Here is a 27633-nt window from a genome sequence, read left to right as displayed (position 1 = left end):
TCCCTAGGCTTACAGGAGGATAAAATAAAATTATTTCAATTGAGGGGGGAAAAAATCAAGAAGTGGTACCAGTTAAGGAGTTACCAATGATGCCGAAATAAATGTGACCCGTACTGCTTCTACAGCAGCTCAGAAGGCAACACAGAGGGTGCCATCGAACCCAGATGAGGAGTTGAAGTGGGGGTACAAGTGCCACAGAACGTGTTCCCTCTGCTTTCTTTTTCCTAGGTGTGAGCCTCCTTCTTTCCTTATTCTTCAGGGCAGACCTGGGTAAAAGCTAGAGAGAGGCTGTATCCTAGTGAACTGTATCTACCGAGAAAAAAAAAGGAAAATAGATAACCTTCGCTGCAAACTCTCGGATCAATATCCCTGTCTTCACCTTCCGGCCGCAGGCGCTGGTGTGGGTTTTACCTGGTGCTGTCCTGCACGACTACCTTGGGCTCTGGACAAAGAAGACGCCGTGCGTTTCCGAGTCGAAAGGCTAATTTGGCAGTGCTGACAGTGTCTGTCATTCTCTCACCCCAGAGAATATCTTTCTCTGCAGAACAGTGGCTGCCTCGCAGGAGGAAGCAGTCCCGCCTGCTGTAAGAAAATGGGATGGAAGGAATGATGATGGTTACCAGATGTCCCAGTGCCACTGGGAGGGCGCCAGAATGCTGCCGCCTGTGCTGGAAACAGCAGGAACTGTCAGGGCACAGGCCCCGGGGGCATGGTGCTCCTGCTGCCCTGCTGTGCAGAGTCCTAAGACTGGAGAGTGAGAAGGAGCCTTAGGGATGCTCTGAGGCAGGGCTTTTAAACTATGTCTGGGGAAGGTCTGTTTCCTAAGTGTGACCCAGGGATTGCTGAGGAGTAAGGGGATCTCCTTAAAACAGTAGCAGCGCTCTTGGAAAGGATGTACAAATCTTATGTCAGGGCTAACAAGACAGGATCGTTTATCAAACCAAACTCAGTTGTAAAAGTCCAAGGCCGTTCAGGAAAAGAACCGGGAAAAACCACCATCCCAGTGGCTGTCTGACATTCCCCGAGGGGAGGCCCTAGAGCTCAGAAGGTTGATGCAGGAACTAAAGGGTTGAAATAGGCCCAGCGGCTCTGGAACCTGGAAATTACATTATATCACTAAGCTGTAACATCAGGATGTGAAATAAAGGCTTCTCAAGACAAGTCAACCAACCCTTATAACGCCTCTCATTTTCTTTGAGGGGAAACATACCACTTAGAAAAATGTTACCTTTTCTCATTATTTTAAAATTTGGCAATTTAATACATTATTGGCCTAATGATGATTTAATTCTTAGTCTGTGTTACCTGTTTTCAAATGAAAAAATACTGTGATTGTTGAAAGAACCTCTTTACTGCCACCATTAGGAAGGGAGGGAGGGAGGGAGGGAGGGAGAGAGGGAGGGAGGGAGGGAGGGAGGGAGGGGGGAAATGGATGGAAGGAGCTAAGGAAAGAATGAAAGAAGCAGCAGCTATTTCTGTGTTTTTAAGTGGAACCAACTGTGATGAGAGAAGATGAGAGAGATTTTAACACAGGATAAAGCTCAGGGTCAAACAGACAATCACAAAAGCAGGACAGATAGGTCTGTCTCACCATCACTGTTGATGCAGACGACCTCCTGAACTTGAGTGCCTGGACCACACTCTTTCCCGTTGTCTGGTTCACAGTCTCCAAGCCTCACCGCTTTCCACTCGTAGCAGGATGGCTCCTCACAGGGAATGGCTTCCAGTAAGTGAGGGCAGCTCCCAGTGCCCCCTGGGCCCCCAGTGGGCTCACTGGTAATGCGCCGCTTCCTCAGTTTGAAACCTGAATTATTGGGGAAGGAAAATGTTTATTGTTACCATCGAGGGTTGAATATTGTAGAAGGCTGAAAAAAAACCCTGAGTGAAAGGTGGATAAGGTTAGGAGGTATAAATCATATCTGCTTTAATCACTGGTATACCCCCAAACTCCAGCCTAATGTGAGTTTATGAATAATTTATTAAATATATAGATGAATGAATAAACAGAATGGCCAAAGGGAAACTTTTGGTGTTAGCTTAACTACAGTAAAAATAAGGCAAGACATGCCATCTATCTCCCATCACATCCTCAAGGGCTGGAGGTAGGGGGAGGAAGAGAGAGAAAGAGAGAAAAAGAGAGATCTAGATTGATTTTGCTTGACTTAGAAAGTCTATAGTTATAAAATATTCAAAGAAACAAATGAAATATCAAGCTATTCAGAAATATTCATGACCAGACAAAAGTGCAATTACTTCAAATTCTTCAACACTATCACATGATTAAATCTGAAAAAGGAACTTCTGGTAAGTTGGATAGTCCCAGGAAATTGTCTCTTTGAGACTTTGTTGATTTTGAACTCCCTGGAAATTGGAATTAGGGAGATAAACCATCTGGGCTCTAATGAGTAGCCAAAGTCCTGCTCTGTGCCTTAGCAGCACCTAAGTATTGCTTCGCTGACAATGTATAACAAAATTAATGTCTGTTGCCATGTGAACATGTTAGAATCGCTAGGACACTATCCTTTGAAAGAAAATGGGGAAATGATTTTTAATTACCAGATCATGTTAAAATTATCCCACCATGCTTACCACATAACAAACCACTGCATCTATTCATCTCTTCCTAGATATATCATTTGCATCATAAAATCAATAGCATTTTATTTTTTGTTTTTATCTTCAGAATAATGAGTTCTGTTTACTGGGTACTAGCTACGGGTCAGGCACTGAATTGAGAGCTTTATGATTATTATCTCATTGAATCTTTAGAGAAAACTTGGGTGGTAGGTATTATTACATCCCCCTCAAAGATAAAGGGACAAAGATTTAGATAAGTTGATTAACTTATCTAAACATAATAAGACTGAGTAGGGTTTCCAATCCAGGTCAGCCTGACACCACAGCTAATTATAACCACTGTGCAAAATTGCCTTAGACATTCTCCATCTGTTGTCTAAATCACCAAGTATCTTGCCTACTTCGATTTTAATCTTCTGGTACCATCAGCAGACTAGGTTTATTCATCTTTTGCAATCAATACTCTTTAGCCATTCTGGAAAATATCACAAATGAATAATTACAAGAAAAACAGAGTAGCCTTTTTAAATAACTCATGCTTTGACTCAATTGATGAGAATTCCAAGTACGTCATGTTAATATTACATACCTTTTTTGCCTTGCTGGTCATTGCAGTTCTCATAAGTACAAGGTCCCCAAGCTGACCAAGGTGAAACCTCACATTCAATTGGACAGGGGATGTGGCACAGCTGTGTGGTGTTAGGAACAGGGCCAGTGCATAATTTCAAATCCACTGGTTTGGAGGCTGTTTGGAGAAAAATAGAGAGATTCCTTAAGAATTAGACAAGTTGTTATGCTCAACAGCCTGATTGTTCCGCATGTGTGGAGAAGGAAAAGGCTTAAAGAAGCGCCAGCAAGACATTATTCCATGCTTCTCAACTACGTCCTGAGAATAAAAGGGGAAGGACTGGAAGGCAGCAGGACGGTGTAGTCCAAGGGGAGGGGCTAGAAGTCCTGCAGATTGTTTGTTCGCCAGCTTTACCACTAATCAGTCATGCCACTGATCATGCGCGGTCTACCTTTCTCAGGCAGTAAAATAATCCTTAAGGTCAATTTAATCCTTAAAATTCTGCACTTAGAGTCTAAGAAAGCAGCATCTACTGTAGAGGACTGAAATAATAGGAGGGAGACTGCAGCTTTACTGCATATGGAAACATATATATATATATATATATAGTGTGGCTTCTGGTGGAGCAGGCTCCCTTTCCTTCTGGTCCCAGAGAAGTAACTGGTGGATGTGATGAAGGAAGAGCTCATGCCGCCAAATGGGGCATCTCTCTCGACCTCCGGCTGCATGAATCACCAGATACTTACCAGAACTTTTACTGAAAACATCCTCTGCCTATGTGACTCAAATCTCAGAATTGCTAAGGAAGCTAATTGTCTATGCTTGTTCATAAGTTGGCCAATAGACTATGGATGAGTACTGCTTGCCTATGCTTCTCTTCTCTGTTGATGTGTGCAGTTTGGCTATATGTACTGCAAATGCATTTGACAGTTAATGTAAACGACTAAGGGAGAAAGATATTTGCTACATATACAGCAGGAAAGAATCAAGTTTAGGTGTATATTGTATTCTATATAGCTGCAGTTATTTTGTTGTAAACATTTTAAGAAGTAAATGTCTTGGACACCATTTCCTTTAGTCAAAGCTTAAGTTCCTGTTTCTGTCTGATAATTTAGAACGCCCATACCTGTGGCACCAAGGACGGAAATAAAAAAGGTCTTAGATAATTCTCATTCTCTTTATGTAAAAAACTATGCAATTCCAACTGCATGGAATTGCATCTACGTAGAAGCTCACAGAAATTAAAATAATTTAAGCTATATTGTCCTAATTTTTAAATAAAAGTACTAACTACATCAGCTTGTAGTTCAAACTCTAACGCAAACTGTGGGTACTTTCTCATCACTCAGCTTTCTGTGCTCACAGAGACACTCATCAATGCTACCTGAAGGCTCTTACATTACCACCCCTTTTGACAATCTGACAAAAAATAGGTAATTTTGATTCATTCACAATGGACAGCTATTGTTGTACTGGCTTTTTTTTTTTCTTTTTACAATCTAAGGGAAAAGAGGTCAGTGCCCTTGACTAAACAGTCAGGTATTGCATGTTTTAAAAATTCTTGTGGCACACCGGTGTGCCTCTCGTGGTAGAAAAATCGCTGGACTATCTTTAAATGATAATTGTGTCTATGTCTCCTTTTTTTTTTTCTGTTGACTAAAAGTGATTTTAAACATTATATTGTTTTGAAAATCATTATTATTATAATGGGGGGGTCCTTTATGCCTGTAACTGTGAGGACTGTTAGAGCCTGAAAAAATTTATTTTATATATAAGGTTGAAAATTTTAGGAGGAAAAGGAGGTTTTATCAAGGGAACAGGTTAAAATATTGTGTTTCTAATTCCTGGCCATTTTCATTATGAGCATAATGTTAGCTTTTAGTGTATTCTGAATGAATCACATAGAATAATCAGTCACAGAAATCTTCTGGAGCTATTATGAGAGAAATGTGTTGAATAAAGGCTTCAGGAAGTATTGCTTAAAGCAAAATACTCTTGAGATCATCTCAGCTGCTAAACTACTCAACTCAACACTGAGATAATATAGTTCTTGAAAAAGAACCTCCGTTTTATAGATGTCTTTATAGAATATATATAAAAGTTATTTCATCAATCAAAGAAACACAGGAAGAGAGTACATATTTCTGTATGATTCTATTCCTTTGGTGATTTCATTATAGGTTTTTCTTGTAAATAGGGTACATATTGATTAATGTAAATCACAGATACTAGCTGAGCTCCTCAAAAACTATAAGTCAATTGCATTTTTTGCAATTGCCTACGGGTTATTTGGAATAAGTGTGAGTCAATGAATGAGGTAAAGGACAGGCCCTGGAGACCTTACTGAATTGCAGTTTAATTTGTGGGATAAAATTCCTGTATTTCTGTATTACATAATGTAGTGTTATTGTTGATCATATACTCTCAAAAACTAAGATTTGAATTTTCTAGAATAGCCTATTCATTATTCATTATAATTGTACTACCTAAGAAATTGTTCATCCAATACAGGCTCTAAAGAAATATGTTCGATTTTTTTAAAAGTCTTATTGTTGATCTCTTTAAAATAAAGGAGAAATGTTACTGTTCTCATTGGACTTAAAGGGTATTCAATTATATTTACTTTGCATGCTTCATGGGGTTACAAAAGAATGTTTGAACGTTCTGAAATTGGCAAAACGAACGAAAAAATAAGACGTGCATTTTTTGCAGGTCCAAAATATGTTTGTACTTTTATGTTTGGAGCATTACAAATGGAAAAAAAATCATTATAGGAAGCAAACTTAAGACTTCTTTACAGCAATGAGGCCAATGAGGCATTCTGAAAATATATCATGTGTAACCCCTAAGAACAGCTAATGTATTATTTTAAAATTCGAACATTTTGTTTTTTACATAATTGTAGATTCACAGGAAATTATAACTTCACAGAGATTCTATATACCCTTTACTCAATTTCTCCCAATGTTAAGCACTGGGACCTGAGGCTGCTGCAGGGGGCGGCTGCCCCACCCCCCCACAACCCACTGGAGGTGCGCGCAGGCCTGTGGTGCCGCCTGGCCTGGAGCATCAAGTCAGGGGCGGAGACTCAGTGGAGAGCTCTCAGCACTCAGGCGCAGGGATCTGAAGGCTCCGAGAGGAAAGGAGAGCACATAGGCAGTTAGGGGGTTTAGGCCAGGAGGGAAGAGCAGATAGGCAGTTAGGGGGATCAGGCCAGGAAGGGAGTGCAGATAGGCAGTTAGGGGTATCAGGCCAGGAGGGGAGAGCAGATAGGGATTTAGGGGGATCAGGCCGGCAGGGGAGAGCAGTTAGGGCCATCAGGCTGGAGGGGAGCAGTTAGGGGCATCAGGCAGGCAGGAGAACAGTTAGGGGCATCAGGCAGGCAGGAGAACAGTTAGGGGCATCAGGCAGGCAGTTGAGTGCTTAGGAGCCAGTGGTTCTGGATTGTGAGAGGGATCCCAGATTGGAGAGGGTGCAGGCCAGGCTGAGGGACAACCCCCCCCCCCCCTGAATTTCGTGCACTGGGACACTAGTTTACTATATAATGTGCAAGAGTTTTTCTGTTTCAAGCATGAAAATTAGGAAAAATCATATATCCTCTATCTTCCTGGTTGCAGAAGTCTATATATTATTATTATTATTTTTTTTTTTTTTAGGGCTTTAACACTACTCTCTATGATGCTATAGTATAGTATACCACTGTGTGTGTGTATGTGTGTGTATATATATATGGTATACTATATAAGGTATACTATAGTATGTGATATTTCATATAAGGTATACTATAGTATGTGATATATATATATATATATATATAATGTATACTATATAAGGTATACTATAGTATGTGATATAGTGTGTGTGTGTGTGTGTGTGTGTGTATATATATATATATATATATATATATATATGGTATACCTATATAAGGTATACTATAGTATGTGATATTTCCCAAAGATGTTGGCCATTCTTGTCTTTTAAACAATTTATTTATTAATTTTAGAGAGAGAGGAAGAGAGAGAAATATTGACCTGCTATTCCACATATTTATGCATTCATAAATATGTGTATTTTGACGATGCTCTAACAAACAAAGCTACTCTGGCAGGATGTATATGTTATTTTTTAAATTAAATCTTTTAATTATTTAACAGGAATCATAGAAAAGAAAAATCCTCAAAGTCTTCCCCACATTCACAGCATGAATTCGGAATGGCAGTGGAGTCCTAAAGCTGGCCTCTTGCTGGGGCATTACTGATCAGGTCACAGAACTTCAGTTTTAATGGCCTGGTGGGCGAATTGCATATCCAGAATTCTTTAATTATCGGGGCAAAGGAAGGCATTTTTCAGACAGCAAATGAGAATTTTAATGATGAAAGGCTATTTGACCTCTGATTACCCTTCACCAACCTACATATTATGTAGTCTTGTATTTTATTTCTCATTTAGTATTCATTTGGGTCTGGACCTTAACATTTTAAAGTAATCCCTTTATATGAATAGGATAAGGATGTGTAACTTCTGAACCATGGGAAATAGTATAATAACAACAAAACTGTTGCAATAAAGTCAAAGTAAGGGAAGAAAGGAGGAACAGAAAAAGTGAAACAAAGGGAATAAAATAAGATGAGAGAAATGAAGGCAAAAGACTAACTTTAACCACTAAAAGCCAGAGATGATCAGACTAAATGAAAAAAATCAAATTTAAAATGACACATTATATCCACTAGTTTGTCAACAATTTAAAAATTTGATAATGCCAAGTACGGGAGAAGATGTGAAAAACACTACTGGTGAAAACCTAAGTTATTTTAAACATTATTTTTAAAAATTGGAATTATCTTGAATGGTTGAGATGTGCACAGTCCCAGGTATATAATCTGCAAAAACTATCAGACATTCACCTCAGGAACTACTTATATGGACTATCATTGAAATATTGTTTACAAATGCAAATATCTAGAATCAACTCATGTCCAACAAAAAGGGAATGGGTATTAAACTATGGATGTCAGTACGATGTAATGTTATACAGAGGTGGAAATAAATGAGCTTGAGCACAATCCTCAATATGGTGAAACCCACAAATATATCAAAGAATGAAGAAAGTCAGAGGGTAATATATACTAAAGTATACCACTGATATACAGTTTTAACAATCAAGCGGGATCATTCTGCTCTGGAATAAATACGTAAGTCTAGGAATGAGGAGAGTGGCCACGACTGTCTGGGAACTGGCCTGAGTGTCAGCGAGGCGCGGTGTTTTCAGCAGCGGGCCTGGCCCTCAGAGCTATGCCTGGCTTTCTCCTGTTGGACATAAACGATTTCACAGACATGAAATCAGACAAGGTCATTCTGTGCTACGATGGAGACAAAAAAAGACTACTTCATAATTTGTCTAAGTCAAAACAGGGTAACAGTTGAGAAGCACAAAAACTGTCGAGCAGTCCCCTCTCCCAGCTAACAGGAATGAGTTCTGCTTCTTTACCAACCACAGCTTTGGTCTTCCTCTCGTCTGCCTTCCTTCCAAATAAGGTGTATGAAGATGCCTGGTCATAGAATCATCCTTCCTGCCTTAGGGCAAAGTGCACTTACTGGAACCTTCCCAAAAATTCACAACCAAAGCCCAAGTCCTATAAGAAGTCCTTTAGGACACAGCTACTGAGACACCCAGGATGCCTGTGCTGTGCACTACCCTTCCCTGCAAGGAGGAATAAACCCGACTAGTTCAACTACCATGTGTTCCTGGCGGTCTCTGGCTGAAGAGGACGAACAAGTCACAAACACAAAGAAAAAACAGGGAATGCTAAACATAAAATTTAGAATAGTCATTCCACTTGTGGACAGAGTAGGCTCTGATTTATTACTAATAACTGCTTATTGGTTTTTACTATGCTGGGCAATGTTATGGTGTTCTAAGTACTTAACGTAGGTTAATTCATTTAATTCTTACAAAATCTTTTGGGGTAGGTATTCAATTATCCCCATTTGATGGGGAGGGATAATTATCCCCAAACTGAAAATACTAAGTATGTAGAGGTTAAGTAACTTCCCCCAAGTCACACAGCTAGGAGATTAAAGATTGTGGATTCACATCTACACAGTTTGGCTCCATAATCTTCAACTATACCTCAAGCTAACTACTACTCCATGTGATCTTGGAAGGACATGTGGGAACCCCTTTCACGTCCTGCGTGGTTCAGGGTTCCGGTTCAGGTTTCGGGTTCGGGAGAAGGCCGCACACAAATGAAAAAAGACTTGAAAAGTATTAATTTGGGAATATTGGGGGCCAGGTGGGAGCCCACCTGTGGTGGGAGGACTATGCCTTGCTTTGGCCTTGCCATTCCTTTTATTCAGGTTTGGGATACACCCATTGCCCTTAGGCAGGTAATTCCAGTAACAGGCAGATTATTTTATCAGTAAGGATTTACATGATTATTTGGTGGGGAAGTTGCCTCAGTTACCATTGTCTTAATTAGATAGGGAGTGGTTGGCTCTGACCTTTCAGAGCTTCAAGGTTGACCAGCCTTCCAGGTTCCTTGTCCACACCTTTCTAATTAGTGAGACAATGATCGGTTTCTGGCAAGGACATGTGAGGGGGTGTCAATAATATGTAATGTCTATGTAAACGAACAGATGCACACACACACATGCAAATACGTTTGATATAGGTGAGAATGAGTTAAATATAATTAATGGGGGTTATTAATATAGTGTATGCCACATTAACATAAGAGAATGAGGCTATCAAGATAATTCAACATTGACTCTGCTGGCCTATCAGTGAAAATTATTCTGACTTTTGCGTTCCAGTTAAAAATTGAAAATACATTTTCATTCTACCAGATATCACGAGTTAGCTGTCCAATCAAAGTGGGAGCTTCTGCCCCAATTCTTTTAGTCCTCACAGCAATCTCATGAAGTAGGTACAATTGTAATCCCAAATTTAAAGATGAGAAAACTGAAGCACAGAGAGATCAAGTAACTTGCCCAAGGTCACACAGCTAATTAGTGGCAGTTGGGATTTGACTTCAGAAACCATGCTGTTATCCACTCTACTATACTATGACAGGACAATCAATAAAAGCCATATTCTTCCCTCATGCCTCACCCCAAGTCTCTTCTCTATCATACAATGGGTGGCTTAATTAGAACATGTAATAAATTTTAAGACAGTATTTGGTTATTGTGTGTGTGTGTGTGTGTGTGTGTGTGTGTGTTGGGGGGGGGCAGGGGATTGGTTGCAGCAGTAACTGAATGTGATATTCATCTTGAAAATAAATACTCAGTATTTTAATAAGAAACAGTTTAGATTCTCATCTACTTTTAATATCAAATTTGTAAGTGAAATAATTTTTGTTCTAGCACCTACAAATATACCATGTGTAATTTAACTCTTTTTATCATGAAATATACATTTACATTTTCAGAATTGTTTAAACCGAGATCTCCTACCCAGTCTACTTCAGATCTATTTGTAAAATGAAAGGCCTTTTCTGTACTCACGCAAAAGAGATATTAGGGTTCAAAGGTTGAGAGAAATGCAATATGTTTAATAATTTATTCATCCATTTAGCAAAACAGCTGAGCATTTTAGGCACTCAAAACCTCCTGATAATATATTCATTTCCACTGTCTTACCTGAAAATCTACCTTTTTCTTGAAATAGTATCTTTTTTTCATTGAACAAACTTATTTGATTGCAAACTCACAATTACAAGAAAATTCCTTGGATTTAAATCTTACTTTCTGTGTAGGTATTGAGCAAATGTTATCATTAAGCACAAGGTGCCTGATAACAAAGATATTCCAAAGATCTAAAATAAAATCAGTTAAAAATGCTTTGCACTCCTATTGTTCAGTCACTTAAAATAAACATTAAATGCCTACACTATTCAAAGCCCTGCTCTGGTGTTAGGAATTATATGCCAAAGGATACTATAGGACCAATGTCGATGGCAATGGTGATTTTTTTTTTGTTTGTTTTTTTATACCTTAATTATTACAATTGTGTGGTAGCTTTTAAGGTATTTTTAACCAAATCCATTTTAATTCCAAGCTTTTATTTGATGACTTACACAATGCCCCTCTTACATATCAGGTAGAGGAGCTATACATTCATTCCCAGGAATTGATGTCAAGCCCATAATGAAAGCCTTTATTTTGAAAATTAATTAAATTCTACATGTATCAGTAATTACTTGAAATTTTTTGAAGATGCTCTTGTACTCAAATTTATTCCCAGAAATTTCTTTTCTCTTGTCTTTCTCAGGCTGTTATAGTTAATGGGAACATAAAACCCATCATGTTCTTTCTACAGGGTATTGTTTTCAAGATAATACACTTATTCTTTAATCAATTTTATAACCATATTTAAAACAATGATTGAGAATTGGCTTTCGGTATTTAATGTGCTTCAAAACTCACTGCCAGTCCTTTCTGGCTATGATTAACTCATTATCGAGCTATTGTTTTTTATTAATCTTTTCTTCTTTTAACTCAAGACATTATTCACTTTATTTTGGAAGCACACATGCACAGTCCTGGAGTTCATTTTCTGCATCATAATTAATGTCTTTAGTACTCAACAGACTCATCACTGCTTCCGTGCAGTTCGTGAATTGATAGCCTGGCCAGTCCTCCCAGGCCGTCCTGCTTGGTGTCAGCTTGCTTCCCCCTCTTTGTGCTGGCTGCCTGCATGACCTCCTGAACTGTGCTGAGGTCACAAATCAAAACATTTGACTGAGGTCACAAACTAGCTTCTAATGTATTCTTTCTTCTTCTTACATTAGACTATTTCAGAGCTAAGCTGTTTCAATGATCCCTGTGTTTGGAATTGTGGTATTTTTACACAGGCCTCTTGATTTTTTCTGGTTAGTCTTTTGGTTAAAAGAAGCCTAGGTTTGCTCTATTTTGGTTTATACTAGTAGTCAAGTGGAAGTTATACCAGATACATGTTATAATTTCAGATGAGGTTCTTCCCAAATATTCCTTTAGGTCCAGATTAAATCCAAAAGAGAGCATTCCTCTTCCATATATATATATATATCCTATATAATGAAAGGCTAATATGCAAATCGACCAAACAGTGGAACGACCGGTCGCTATGACGTGCACTGACCACCAGGGGGAAGACGCTCCACACAGGAACTGTCCCCTGGTGGTCAATGTGCTCCCAAGGGGGAGTGCCGCTCAGTCAGAAGCTGGGCTCATGGCTGGCAGGTGCAGCGGTGGTGGCAGGAGCCTTTTCTGCTTCCACAGCAGTGCTAAGGATGTCCAACTGACGACTCCCGGACTGTGAGAAGATGCAGACCAGGCTGAGGGACCCCCCACACACACACACACCCTGAGTGCATGAATTTCATGCACCAGGTCTCTAGTGTGTGTGTGTGTGTGTGTGTGTGTGTGTGTGTGTGTGTGTGTGTATGTGTATAGTTTTAACTTCTCAGTTACAGGTGCTGAGGAGACTGGTGGTGGGAAAGGAACTAGCCCACGAATACTAATGCTAGCACGTGTAAACAATACAAACTCCAAGGAAGCCATCTCCTCCCTATAAAGAACTCAGCCCACCATGCAGCTGGTCTGCCCTCTGTTAGCAGAGTCAGGAGGGCACCCAGATATGGGCCTTGTCTTCAGCCTTTATTTGGCTTGAGTTTGGGTGCCAGGGAGAGTCCTGTCAGAATCCCTTCCTATTTCTCCCAGAAATTATGCTCAACATCACAGCGTTGTTCCTTTGCCTCAGTGCCCCCTTCCCTTCATTCTATGTCAATATCATCTTAGCAAATAGAAACTCTTCTAAGGGTCTACCCTGTGGATGGGCTTCCCCCTTGTTTCCAGAACTGATGTGGGCTTCCCTATTTGTATCTTCTGTTGGTCATTCTAGGGAATTACAGAGAGAGGTCCATATGCCTATGCTCACAATGCCACATTGCCCTGAAAACAATCCCCAGGTCTTGACATGAATAACAGAACTGTGCTATCCATTTAAGTATTTATAGGAACAAACATGCCAAATAACGTCTCTTGCTGACCCTAATCATATAAGAACATTTAAAAATAGGTGGGATTTCAAAATATACATTTCTGTAGCAATGTCAATCATTGTAAGGATTTAAATTCTACAAACTGTATCAACAGCTTGAGGGGGACGTCACTCCCCTACTACCTGGCTGCACCATCTGTTGCAACACTGCAAATATGAAGTTTTCTTTCTTTCTTTCTTTCTTTAAATAAGAACAGGATGTGTTGTAGAATAGTCTATGTACAACACACACAGAAATCTTCCAGCAACACTCCATTATTGACTCAAATTCCCATTGACAATGTCCCTAATTAGGAAAAGAGCATTAATAGATATTCTCAATTAAATAAGAGGTTTGGAACCTGTATTTTTTTCCACAATATAATGGCAGAGAACCCTACTCCAAATATAACTATTCTGATGACTACATGCATTAGTTTGCTACGACTACCATAACAAAGGACCACAGACTGGGTGGTTTCAACAACAGAAATATATTTTCTCACAGTTCTAGAGGCTGGAAGTCCAAGACCAAGGTTTCAGCAGGGTCGGTTTCTCTGAGATCTCTCTGGCTGCCTTCTCACTGTGTCCTTACGTGGCCTTTTCTCTGTTCTTGCACATCTACTGTGTCTCTTCTCTTCTTATAAAGAAACCAGTCATATTGGATTAGGGCCTCACCTCGTTTACTTCCACTATCTTTTTAAACTCTATCTCCAAAATAAGTCACACTGAGGATTAGGGCCTCAACATATTGATTTGGCAGAGGCAGGGGAAGGACCACACAACTCAGTCTATAACATCAAACTTGAGGGAATACTGAAGAAATAATCTGTGAATAACGACTTAAGCATAGTCTGGTGTGTGATCATATTCACTGGCATATTTTATCAACTTTTCCCTGTTCATCTTCTAGAAAAATAAATCTGAGCTAAAATTGCACTCACTCAAGTTTCTCTGTGGCAGGTTGCTACCACTATCATGGTCTGACCGTAGCTTATCGGGAAACAAACAGAGATAATTATATTCAGTATAAGACTTTTTTTTTTCTAGAATTTTCCATTCTTTTATCAAAACTTCTATTTATATAAGTGCAGAGTCCCTTTTCCTGATCTTAAATTAACAGAGGATAAACTTGCCAAAAGGCTTTAATTCCATTTTAAGTTGAATTTTTATTAATTGGTATTGAACCCCTTAGATTTTATCTCACAGATTTTAACTTAATCTCAGCTTTATATCTTTTATATTTATGTCTCTGTCAACTTCTAGCCTATTGTAATCATTCAAAATCTTACCTTTTTATTATCTTTTTCATTTTCATTTTAATGGCATTTTAAGTATCATATTTATTGCCTCATTACTTTTTCTCCAAATCTTTTTTTTTTTTTTGCAATTTAAAAACTCGACTCCTAATCACTCGTATTATTATTATTAAGTTCCCTGTTCTCGTATATTTTCAGGTGTTTTTTTTTCCCTCTGGACTGCAGAAAGTGAGAATCTACAGCAGTGCACATGGAGCAGGGTCTTCCCCTTGCACTCAGCTGACCTTCTGCTTAACCCTAATGCTTCTCTTAGTGTTTTTTAAAAATAGAATGAACTTGTGCTTTAATATTACACAGCGTTCAACATTTAATGTAGAGCTACATGTTTTAAAATCCATTAAGACTGACACAAAGAATTACTGAATGTGAAGGGAAAAACTGTCAGCATTACAACCCAAGCAAGGAGGAACTATAGCCAAGGGGTAGGGGGATGGGCGTTAAGCCTCTGGCTTCACCTTGATGAGGGACCAGGTGGCATACAGCCCGTGAAGAACTCTTAAGAGGATACTTAGAAGTGAATCCAAAACTAGGGATCTGGGCTCTATGGATTTTGCTTGGTTCTTGTGTTCTTATGTCAAGATGATTTGTCTCCGTTATTGATAGAGTCATCGATGAACCCTCTTGGCTGCGGCTTTTTCAGCCCTTTCTCAGGTCAGGGGAAGTTTCCCAATGGGCTCAGTTGCATTTCAGTTTGGAGGCCACATTCATTTATAAAGACTGACATTAGGCCAGATGGCACTAAACAGATCTGAAAAGCCACAAATATGAGAAGGGAAGCAGGTCTTTCTTCAAGACTAAATAAAGGTTTTGGTTCCACTGGACAGAGTTCTCTGGAGCTGAGGAAATGGAGGGGGCTCCACAGGCTCCCCCAGAAAGGAAATTTGGATGTTATTCCGGAAGAAGGTAGATAACTGGGGCCTGGAGGATTTTCTCTTTTTCCAAGGTCTAAGCTATCATTGTGGGAGCATCTTCTTCTCACAGCACTATGGCTGAATTACATACTTCATGTTAAAGGAGAATTTATTCTAAAACATGGGCCCTACTCAGAATTATTGCAAACTTAGTATATGTCTAGCATGGTTGTAAGTTCAGTGTATGGATTCTCTCATTTAAAACTAGTAGCCCGTTTGCACGAAGATTCGTGCAATAGACCTTCATTCACCTGGCTGCCTGCACCAGTTTTCTGCCGGCACCAGGGACCCAGGCCTTGGCTGTGGCCACCGCCTTCTGCCTTTTTCAGGGTCGGGGCTTGGCCCCGGGCGGTGGCCTTGGGCTCCGCGGCACCCAACATCCTTGCTAAGGATCGCAGGAGCCGACCCCCAGTGGTTTCCTGCGATCCATGCAGGCTGCCCACTGGTGCCCAAGGCCAGGAAAGCCTCCGCCCCAGGCTTTCCTGGCCTTGGGCTCGCCGCACCCAGCGTCCCTGCTACCGATCACAGGAGCCGACCCCCAGTGGTTTCCTGCGATCGGTGCAGGCTCCCCGCTGGTGCCCAAGGCCCGGAAAGCCTCGGCCCCTGGGACCCCCGGGAGCGGCAGGAGGGCGGGATGGGCACGGCCAAGCCCCCCCAGGTGGCCGATCGACCCCCGGGACCCCCGTGAGCGGCGGGAGGGGCGGGATGGGCCCGCCCCCCCAGCTGGCCGATCAACACCCGGGACCCCCGGGAGGGGCGGGAGGGGCCCGGCCACGCCCCCCCAAGTGGCCGATCGACCCCCGGACCCCTGGGAGGGGCGGGAGGGGCCGGGCCACATCCCCCTGGTGGCCGATCGCCCCCGGGAACCCCGGGAGGGACGGGAGGAGCGGGAGGGGCCCGGCCACGCCCCCCCAGGTGGCTGATCGCCCCCCGGGACCCCTGGGAGGGGCGGGAGGGGACGGCCACGCCCCCCCAGGTGTCCGATCGACACCCGGGACCCCCGGGAGGGGCGGGAGGGGCTCGGCCACGCCCCCCCAAGTGGCCGATCGACCCCTGGACCACTGGGAGGGGAGGGAGGGGCCGGGCCACGCCCCCCTGGTGGCCGATCGCCCCCGGGAACCCCGGGAGGGGCGGGAGGGGCGGGAGGGGCCGGCCACGCCCCCCCCCGGTGGCCTATCGCCCCCGGGACTCCCGGGAGGGGCGGGAGGGGCCCGCCACGCCCCCCGGGTGGCCGATCGCCCCGGGACCCCCGGGAGGGGCGGCATGGGCAGGGCCACGCCCCCCCGGGGTGCCGATCGCCCCAGGCACCCCCAGGAGCTGCGGCATGGGCCCAGCCACGCTCCCCCGGGGTGCCGATTGCCCCAGGCACCCCGGGGAGTGGCGGCATGGGCCCGGCCACGCCCCCGGGGGTGCCGATGGCCCCAGGCACCCCCGGGAGCGGCGGCATGGGCCCGGCCACTGGGCACCGCCATCTTGATCTTCTCAAGGGCGGATATACCACCCGGAGTCCCGCCCCCAGCCTCCTGCCGGCCCAATCGTGGGCATAGCGGAGGTGCGGTCAATTTGCATGTTTCTCTATTATAAGGTAAGATGTTTGTAAGTTTTATTATCCCTATTTTCCAGAGAAGGAAACAGATTCACAGAGAAGTTAAATAATCTGCCCAAGATCACAGGACTCCATCCCCACAATCTACACTCTTAACTGTTTAATAATGAATTTCCTCAGCTTTAATGTTTCTAAAGATGTCAATGTGTCATCCTGTGTTGAAGAATATTTTTGCTGGATGTAGAATTCTGACAGCTTTTTTCAGTAAACACATTGTTTTATGGTCTTCATTGTTTCTAATGAGATTTCAACCCTCATTTGTTATTTTTATTCATGTGTACACATCATGGTTTTTTCCCTCTGGCTGCTTTAAAAATTTTCTTTTTATCTTTAGTGGTTAGCAATTTGAGTATAATATATTTTTGCTGTATTTGTTCTTAATTTATTCTGCTTGTTGAGCTTCTTAGATCTGAAATGTGATAGCTTCCTTTTCAACAAATTTGAGAAAGAAATAATTTGACCATTATTTCTTCAAATATGTTTTCTGTCAGATAACTCTCTTCTCTACTGTAATATTATTAATACATAGACACCTGGATATTACTTCACCATTCACTTAGACTCTCTTCACTTAATCATCTTTCTCACTGTTCTTCAGATATGATAATAGCTATTGATTTGTCTTTGAGATCAATAACCCTTTTTCTCTACTCACATCCAATCATTTCTATTGAGATCTGTCTTTTGCAATCTCCAAAAGTCCACTGGGTGAATTTTTATTACAGATTTTTTTACATTCTTGAAATTCCAGATTCTTATAATGTTTGTTTTTCTCCTCCTCATACTCCCATCTGTTTACTCCCCTAGACAATCTTTTAAGTTTTTCAACATATGTATAATGGCTTCTTAAAGTCTTTGTCTACTCATTCTAATATCTGGGACCTCTCAAGGTATATTTCTACTGAATCCTTTCTTCTTGTAATTGGTCTCTTCATTCTACTACTTTGCATATGGAGTAACTTTTTATCGTATACTGGATATTGTGAGTGATATGTTGTAGAGCAGTGATGGCGAACCTATGACACGCGTGTCAGCACTGACACGCGTAGCCATTTCTGATGACACGCGGCTGCATGCTGAGGATGAAACATTTGCTGCTCCTGAGGATGAAACATTTGCGACTAGAGTCTTGGAGTTAGTTTTTTCCTCAAAGTGACACACTACCCGAGTTATGCTCAGTTTTTTGGCGAAGTTTGACACACCAAGCTCAAAAGGTTGCCCATCACTGTTGTAGAGAATCTGGATTAGGCCATTTTACTTTCTAAAGGTTTTTTTTTTTTTTTTTTTTTCCTTTTCTTTCTGTCAAACAGTTAAATTGCTGGCAGTTGTTTTGATCTTTTCAGGTTCGGTTTCATTTGGATTAGGGCTTGTCTGGTTCAGGTTTAACCTTGGCCATGACAGTGTGGTTCTTACTCCTAAGAACCTCAGGAAGGGCTAGAACTCTTCTGGCATCTCCCAGCATTGCCCTGCCTATTCTGCCACCTTTCAGCACAGCCTTGCAGCACAGGATCTCCGCTAGACTTTACAGAGTCTCAGTCTGCACCAGTGCAGCTCAGCCCTGGGCCAAGGACCCATGGTGTATCCCCACCTAGACTCCTGGACTCCGTCCCACCCCTCCCAGTGCAGATCCCCTGGCATGTACCCTGCCCTGAAATTTCCAGCCACTTCAGCAGCCTGGAACTTAGATTTCCGACTCCTTAGCTCAGAAAGTCCTGATGCTGAGTTTGCCTCCACTTCTCCAGCTCTGTGTTTGTCAAGAGCCTCCAGTAGAAAACGGAAACGATTGATCACCTCACAGTGATAATCAGTGTTCTGCAGCCTGTTGCTTAATGCCTAAAAGCAGTTGTTTTGCATATTTTGCCCCACTTCACAATTATTCTTATTGAGAAAGTTCCAGTTACTCAATTATGGCTGGAAGCAGAAGCCTGACAATATGTTTGCTTTTCTGATTATTTAAAATAAGAACTTACCAGGTTTTGTGATACATTTCTAAATATGCATATCTTAGAATGTGCATCTCTCCGTCAACCAGAGGAAGAAAATTTGCTGGAATAACAATTAGATAGTAATCATATGTATCAACCCTTAGGGGGTCATTACTTACTCAATAAATATTTACTGAACACTTATGTGTTGCCTATTCTGTTAGTGATCCCCCCACCTGAGTAGCTCTAAGGGATTTATTTTAACACATCTATTCAACAGATCATGGAGCTTATCAATTTGGATATAGGTACTGTGATGCTGTTTTAAAACTTTCATTTATTCTGCCATTACAAGCGTGTGTGGAGGGGAAACAAGCACACCTGACTGATATGATTGGTGATGTCAAATAGAAAGGTCAATATATGAGCTTGTTCCTCAGGGGAAGTTTTTAGGCTAGGTATATAAATTTGGGAAGCCAAACAAATACCCTGATGATCCAAATAATATAATTTCCCAGTCATTCTCTCTCATTTCATCCTATTTCAATTCTCTGCATAGAACTTATTGCTATCTGATTATTTCTTGTTTATTTATTTATTTTCTTATACTCTGTCTCTCTCCATTAAAGTATAAACTCTGTGATAGCAGGGATCTTGTCTGTGTTGTTCACTTCTCTATTTTCAACATTTAGAAGAGCACCTAGAATAGAAGGCTCTCAGTAAATACTGGCTGAACAAATAAATGAATACAAGATTTTCTGATATATAAAAAAGAAGCATGAGCATCATCATACACGTATAGTTTTGTTGTCATTCAATGGGGATAATATTAACAGACCATTGGCCCTGAGATGTATTTATTATTTACAAGAAAAGCACATATTCTAAAACCACTTAGAAAGGAGACAGCTTTTCCTCAACATCAAACTGGCTTACAGTTAATAACCCTAATCTATGATTAAGGACACAGGCTGAGGAGCTAGACTTTCTCATTCACATTTCTGGTTATGATATTTACTAGCTAAATGCTTTCATAAAATTATTTAACTTCTCTGTACCTCAATATTATATAATAATAGTAATTACTCCATAGGCTTATAGTGAGGATCTAATAAGCAAAGAAACATAAAAGTGTCTCACATGTACTGTCTATGTATCATCTTCCTAATGCTCCTCATTATTATCATTGTTACTTCAAGTTAACTAACTCAATTAGTTCCATAGATTTAGACTTGAAAGTCATTTTATCTTGAAGAAGATACCAGAAAATTAAATTGCTTCTTCTAAGGGATGACTTTTAGTTGAAGCTGGTTATCTCTTGCATCCGTTTCAGATTTTTGCTATGGGCTATGAGCTATGGAAGGATGCACGGGCCTTCGATTTCCCTGTATCTGTGCCTAAGCCTTTTCTCTGCCCTGCATCTAGTTAGGCCTGGACTCGTCTCCCGGTTCCAAGTGGGATAGTATTTTATTCAAGTTTATGTCTTTGTCAAGCCTTTCGATTTTCTTTTAAGGATGTTAATCCTATCCTCACCTAGATGATGGCTGGAAAATGTGTCTCTGCATTTAACTGCAACTGAATAGAAACCAAAATAGCAGTACTCCAGATCCTTGTGTCAGGGGATGTAAGGGAACTCTCTGCCTCCCAGTATCTATCAAAGCTCTGAGGAGAGTTGCCTGAGGGCAAAGCTGTACATCCATTCATTTAGATATTCCAAACTCTATCCCCGGGGTTATCACACTCAGCAGAGACCTATAAATCTGTACTGTATCATATTAACCCCCACTAATTTGCTTTTCCTGAGTTACATTTTCATGTTTATGCTAGTGGCCTACATTGAAGAAAACTGCTAAAAGCAAAAGCTTCCTTATACAATTCATTGTGGTACTTATTGTAAAGAGGTGAATGAGATTGTAATTCAGCATAGTTACAGTTTCCTCTCTATGAAGGACTACTTGTGAATTTTCTTTCTGACCCTAAACCCAGAAATTGTTTTGCTTCTCCTTTACAACTGGTTTCTCCTGTCTAATGGACAGTGTGAGTTTCATAATTAATGTAGACTGCCTCTTTGCATTGGCTAGTTGAGTCAAAACTTGTGGTCCTATATCAAGAAATTCAAAGGCTTTTATGACACACATTTTGTACATTACCTTTATTATATTCATTATTGGGTTGGTGTTCTCATTCTACTAGCATTTTTTCTTTGCCCCATATTCCTCATCCATTTATCCTTAAATTCACTGTATTTCCCTTTATGGTATGCATTTCCATAAATCAAAGTGGGACATAGGTAAGTATTAAAAATCACACCATTGAATGCAGATTTATTTTCTAAGGGCACAAAGAGTCAAAACTGCTTAATGAATTCAAGTCACTCTCAAGCCATCAGATATGAGTTACCATTCCATAAAAAGTATGTAGTAAGGGGAAATCTACATATTTTTATAGAAGACAATAACTTCCCTCTAGAAAGCATACCACATACACCACAAGTGCATATTGTTCACATGGAAACAGTGACTACAATTAATTCATAGCCAGTAGTTGCGGGCTTGATTCTGACAGTGAAAAGCCTCGGGTGGAGTGTAGTTAATACCAGGTGACTTGATACAACATAGTAGTTGTCCTTATTCAGTTGAACCATACGAAATTGCCACTAATCAACAGCTCTTGACCTACAAAAATATGAATTTCATATGATTCAACATCAGACTGGTTCAAATAACCATGGACAAGACTCCACTTTGACCTTAAGAACTATCTTAGGGAATGAACTTGAGTTGAATTCTAAAAAGCTCTTAAACTATGCTTAATTTCCTTCCATTTCCTGTTATAAGAGGCAGATCTCTATGCCATTTTCATTTATTTTTGCAACAGCATATCATAAGGTAATTGGATATAATGCACTTACTTCCAATGATTTTTATAAAGTTGTAGACAGCCACTCAGTTATTTACTCTGAAGCAAATTCACAGAGCAGTAGTGGTATGACTGGATAGAATAAACTTTGGAGTCAAAACACTGGCTTTGAGTCTATCCTCTGACATTTATTGTCTCAGTATGTCTGGGAAAATGATTCTCTTATTCTCCATTTAGTCATGTATTAATGAGAAAACACTACCTGTCGCAACATGTTAGTTTCTTTACTTTTACCTACTTGCTATGGGTTTTTGGAAGACAGTGAGAAATGGATTGACAGCTTTCTTAGTGAAGAACATGATTTTTTATTCACCAAGTACTTCTGGGATTCCCAATGGAGTATGAACTTAATAGATCCAACTCTTCCTAACCAGACCTAGTGGAGAAACTGTTAAAAAAAAAACCAAAAGAAAAAACAAAAAAATAAGACTCTTTTCTAACAATTCTTTTCTCTGCATCTATTCATTAATATTGCTTTGTAAAAAAGAGCTAAGGTCTCCAAGGCGTAATGCTGCCTAACCAATGTGGTTTTAGATGCCCAGAGTCCTGTGTAACGTAAGGGGCAGATGGACCAGTGTGGCATTCTCAGGTGGAGCATTTCAATGGCAAAAGTATTCTTTTTTAGAGCAACCGAACAATCCCAGGGCTGTTGCAAGAATCCTTTGGCAATAGATGCTACTTAGACTTCTCATTGATTCAGCATCACAAAGTAAGGGGAGCTGAAATGGTTCTGTCTCCCATAACTACAGAAGTAAAATGAGTTCTGTTTCTCCCTACTCTGGAGTAATGCAGAGCAAGTCTGCCTTTTCCAAGAAAGGAGCAATTTCAGATATAACGCAAGCACACGGTAGGATCTTGGGACATTGTAAAGAGACTCCATGAATTATACATCCTCCATTTTTCTCAGCTAGCAAGGCCAGCATACAATTATGTCTTTCCCATGTGCGGAAGATTTGGAGTAAAACTATTATCTTACAAATTCCTCCCTTTTTCTCAATTTAACCAGAAAAGTAAACAAAAGCAATTACCGTTCATTTGGCATATATTAATGCAAGGCCTTATGCTAAGATGTTTTACATATGTTATGTCATTAAGCCTTTGCAGAGGAAAAGAAAGCACAGGAGAAAAAAATGAAGTTAGTGAGGCAGATAGATTAATCCGAAAGGAAATACTATAAATTAGATGTCTAGGAAGTCAACGTTCTCATATTGAAGGGCTTTCTCTGTCTTTCTTAAAGATACTTCTAAATGACACAATTAGAAAATATACCCAGACCTATGCTAAGAATGATGGATAATAATAAAGTTCAGGAGGGGAAAATGCTATGGCCTCCTCAAAGCTTAAAATCCTGGGGAGTTGGTCTGAATATTCATGAGGTACTTGTAAAAGAATAGAACTCTATGTAATCCCATGGTAAACTGTGTAACATAGTATAAGAAGGTTATAGGCTTTGGATGAAGAAAGATTATTGAGGTCTCACAGTGTAAAAGGGATTATTTGAAACAGGCAGAGATATGTGGAGAGCTGAGATAATGCTGGAAGCATTCCAAAGCAGAAAATGGAGGAGCCGCAGAAGCAAAGGACCAGCGATGTCACTGGTCTCTGATGAACAGAGGTGATCCTTCGGTTAGAGAAGGTTTGTGTCCATAGACAGATGCAACACAGGCTCTGATACTGTATAGCTTTGTTTATTACTGAAAATGTGACATAGTGAGGAGGTACATTAAATGCATATAATACTAGAATATGGGTGGCTACTTTGAATTCTTGAATTGTGTTTAATGTACATATTTTTTTCACAGATTAGTCCACCCAATAACAAGCATTTTTAGTGGATTCCAGACTAATAATATACTAGTAATAACATGGATCCTTGAATTGTTAGTGTATTTTTTTTGTTGTACAAATGGCGCAACCTTTCCAAGACAAATCTGTTGTCATGGCTTCCTTTCCCATTGCTATTCTCCTTGGTTTATTTCCCTCTTTATTGCCCATTGCTTTTAGAAGGAATAAATATTAATGAGTTCCACAATGTAGTTTGTACTCCTCTGTTAACACTGGTGAGAGTAGCTACTCCCTGTTGAGCAATCATCAGCAAGGCAGGGAACAGGCGGCCACAAACCATTTCTTTTACATTCTCAGATAGCAGGAGTGTGCCGTGGAAAAAATGCTATTCATTCACCAGTGCGCATCCCTGAGTGCTCGTTTCAAAATCCCTCCTGGTGCCATCACTCATCCATAACCGACGCGATGAAATCAGTGCTTAAGGGTTACAAAAATCACACATACTACAGTCACTCAACGGTGTCAGGTTTTGTGACATTCTATCCCCCGTTCTTCTTTCATTAATGGAAGGTCGTTAACTAACAGCGATGGCTTCTGTCTGTCTTGCGTTACAGGTATGAAGTAAGATGAAACAGTATCTGTGAGTGTTCGGTGTTCTTCCTCTCCAATTTCCTAGCTTAATGACTAGCAAGGTATAATGGCTTTCTAAAGACTCGCAGCTCTGGAACCTAAAAGCAGGGCTCAGTGAGTACAAATAAAACCGATATTGGAACTGACATTGCTAATCACTCGGAAGACATATCGCGACTTTTCCCAGGCACTCTGTTTTCCACAGTCTTACCTCCAGAACTGTGGGGAACAGGCCTTTTCAGGGCAGAAATGTCTGTGCTTCTGCTTTTCATCTTAAAGTAGGGATTGTCTTTGGCTTTAAAAGAGGCCAAAATCTGTGTTAGAATTTGGGACATTTATTGAGATGCCCCCTTGAAGCTTAAGGTTCAGAATATTTCACATTCACAGGCTCCTTCAGAGACCCTGGCAGAGATCTTAATGATTTTTTTTTTTGGATTTTGTGTGTGTGTGTGTGTGTGTGTGTGTGTGTGTGTGTGTGTGTGTGTGTGTTTAACAATAAGGGGCCCCTAAATTGCATAAGCCTTGGGCTCAGAAAACATGGACTTCCCTGTCCCTATCCCAGTCTCTCCCAAAGCTTTGCAAAGAGCCCTTTAAGGGGACTCTCGTGAGCCTTACAGTAAAATCAACTCCTGATTATAATAACAATGGTGCCTATCAAAAGGACAGAGATTCCTGTACCCCTTCCAGAACTATAGCATCACAATCTCAATGGATAACATCCTGGAAGTTTTGCATTTCCTTAAACCATCCAGGTGATTCTTACACTGCATTTTGAGGGTATGTGCTTTCCAGAAAAATAATTCACCCACTGAGTAAGGGTGCGGGTTCTTTACTAAGGATGAACTGTGGTTTATAGTGTGCTTCCAGGGCTTCACAGAAGAGCCCCAAACTGGGATGTCTGGGGAAGTCTCTCTATATCCGCCTTGGGAAGGGTTAGTCCTGAACCCCCAGTAACAAAGCCACAAATACAAGCCGCTCCCAGAGGACAGGGATCAAGTCTGCTTTCTTAAACATTCTACCTTCACCATCTAAATGAGTGATGCAACCTAACAGTTGTTCAATAAATACTTATTGAGTTAATGAAGGAATACCAAGTGAGATATCCAAATCTGCAGCACTTCATTCATCTGATTGTGAGTGATGTGCAGGAGAGGAACACTTGTGATTACAGACACAGAATGAGTTTAACATGAAGTCATTGATTCCAACTGGTTGTTTCCCACATTAAGCATTTAATTTTCACAGCAACCAAGTAATTAACATAGTGCCTTATAAATGCCATCAACATTGTCACCATCACCATATCATCCTCATCTTTGTTACTATGACTTTCTTTCAGAATGGGCACTCGGGACACATGTAGGTATTTGTATTTCATTAGACTTCACATTGTGGGAGAAATTCCACTGTTTTTAACCTATTAATATCTTTTTGTGTCATAAGATTATTATCCAATGTGTTATCCTTATTAGTTTAATGTCACTTAGTTATTTTATCAACACATCATGTATGACTTTGTCCAAGACATCAACACACATAATGAATTTTATTATCTTCTCTAGGTAACAATTCCTTTGTCTTTATTACCTTTGGCTAGGTAATAATGCCAATGTCATTCATCTTTCCCTTTAGCAAACTGGAAAAAAAACTAGAATAGAAAGGGAGATAGGTTTGAAATACTCATGAATTTTCAGATGTTTCAGAATTTTCTCCTTCTGCTTTAAGTTCGCAATCATTTTCATGCTTCATTGAATAGTACCAATTTGGCAATATAATTTTTTATTATGTGTTATGTTTGTGGAGATTAACCTTTGCTCTAAATACAATGAGGAAAAGTTTGGTCATTTTTTATCATTCAAGAAAATTTTCTATCAGATGCCATTTAACCAATCTAACCATTCAATCTTCTAAATAGTTTTAGCATTGTGTACATATACAACTTCAGTCAATCTCACATTATTTTCTTGAGAAAATAAAATCTTCATTGGTACGTTGTATGTGAAGAGGGCTCTGCCTGGAAAATGCAATGTGTGTGGTCTGTTAGCGTGTTATGTATTTGCCAGCGGTGGGGAATGTTCAGACTGAGTGATGCAAACTCTTTGATCACTGTAAACACTAACAATACAGCCTGCTGATTTCATAGATGTAGCAATGATTTTTTTAAATGATTTTCTGTAATAAACTTTGACATTTAAAACACATATTTCTAAATTTTTATTCTTTTTTATTTATTAATTAGATCATCTGTAAGAAAAAGTTTTTTTCTCTTATACAGTACCTCTTATTGAATCAATTGAATTTTATTGAGTTCCTTTTATTTCCTCTGTTAGATTATTAAGTATATATAATTTAATTATTAATAACTGATTATGCTCTGATTATATAATTATATATTAATAATTATTGATTACATAAATAATTATTTTAAATACTTAACATGCATAATGACTTAATTATATATAAGTATTTTTAGTATCTCTACCCTTTCCCAAATATACTCCTTACCACTCCCTCCTGTTATATGTTAATGTTGCTCATTAACTAACTGTTTAGTGTTTAGTCATGAAACGTATCAGCACTTCATGAAACGTATCAGCACTGCTTCATACAGACCTATAGTTATATAGTTTACCCAGGGTTTTCCAAATTCTTTGCACATCTTGAATTCTCTTTCTGGGTTCAATTTCCTTCTTCCTAAACATTATTGTTTAGCAGTTCTTTCAGTGAGGGTTCAATGAGGTAAACCCTTCTACTTGTGTCTTAATTTTGCCCACAATTTATAATAATAGGGAGCTGGATAAATAATTTAAGTTGAAAGTTATTTTCTTCTCAGTACCTTTAATATATCATTTTTATTATTTTGCTTTCTTTGCAGCTGTTGAAAATTTCACTCTTAATTTGTTAATTCCTTTGCAGTTAATTTTTAACTTCTAATTCTTTTTAATATGTTCTTGCACTTTATGAGCTGAAACCTCACTACATTGTGCCTAAATGTGCATATAGTATTCTCCTGCTTGAAACTGTTCTTCTTGACTCTGCACAGTCCTGTCTTTCATCAGTTCAGGAAATTCATCTTTTCCCTTGATTCTCTCATTCTGAATCTTCTTATTTAATTCTGCATTACTGTTTTCTTCACACATATTTTCAACTTCTTTTTTCAGTGTTGCATTCTGAATCAATTTCCTTGCATTTATCTTCAGTTAACTAATGACTGTTTAGCTTCATTTCTCTAATCTCTCCATTTACCAAATTTCCAGCAAAAGTACTTTTTAGTTCTAGAACTTATTTCTTTTTTAATCTGTTTTTTTTCATTCTGACTCATTACATCTAATATTTAAATTTTTTCCTTTACATCTTTAATAAGTTTTAGCA

At 40.0% G+C, this 27633-nt stretch overlaps 1 protein-coding gene across 1 annotated transcript in view; it reads right to left on the bottom strand.

The window, feature by feature from the left end:
* The window catches only part of THSD7A (thrombospondin type 1 domain containing 7A), a 318444-nt gene that overhangs the window by 133640 nt on the left and 157171 nt on the right, over window positions 1–27633 (bottom strand). The window contains exons 5-6 of the mRNA XM_079785601.1: window positions 3167–3322; window positions 1592–1804 (exon numbers count right to left, since the gene is read on the bottom strand). Coding sequence (XP_079641727.1) covers window positions 1592–1804; window positions 3167–3322 — 369 coding nt within the window. The remainder of the gene's footprint in view (window positions 1–1591; window positions 1805–3166; window positions 3323–27633) is intronic.

This window comes from Cnephaeus nilssonii, assembly GCF_951640355.1.
Source record: "Cnephaeus nilssonii genome assembly, chromosome: 12".
NCBI classification, from domain to species: Eukaryota; Metazoa; Chordata; class Mammalia; order Chiroptera; family Vespertilionidae; genus Cnephaeus; species Cnephaeus nilssonii.
The sequence above is the reverse complement of the archived record's forward strand: the minus strand, read 5'-3'. Positions and strand labels throughout refer to the sequence as shown.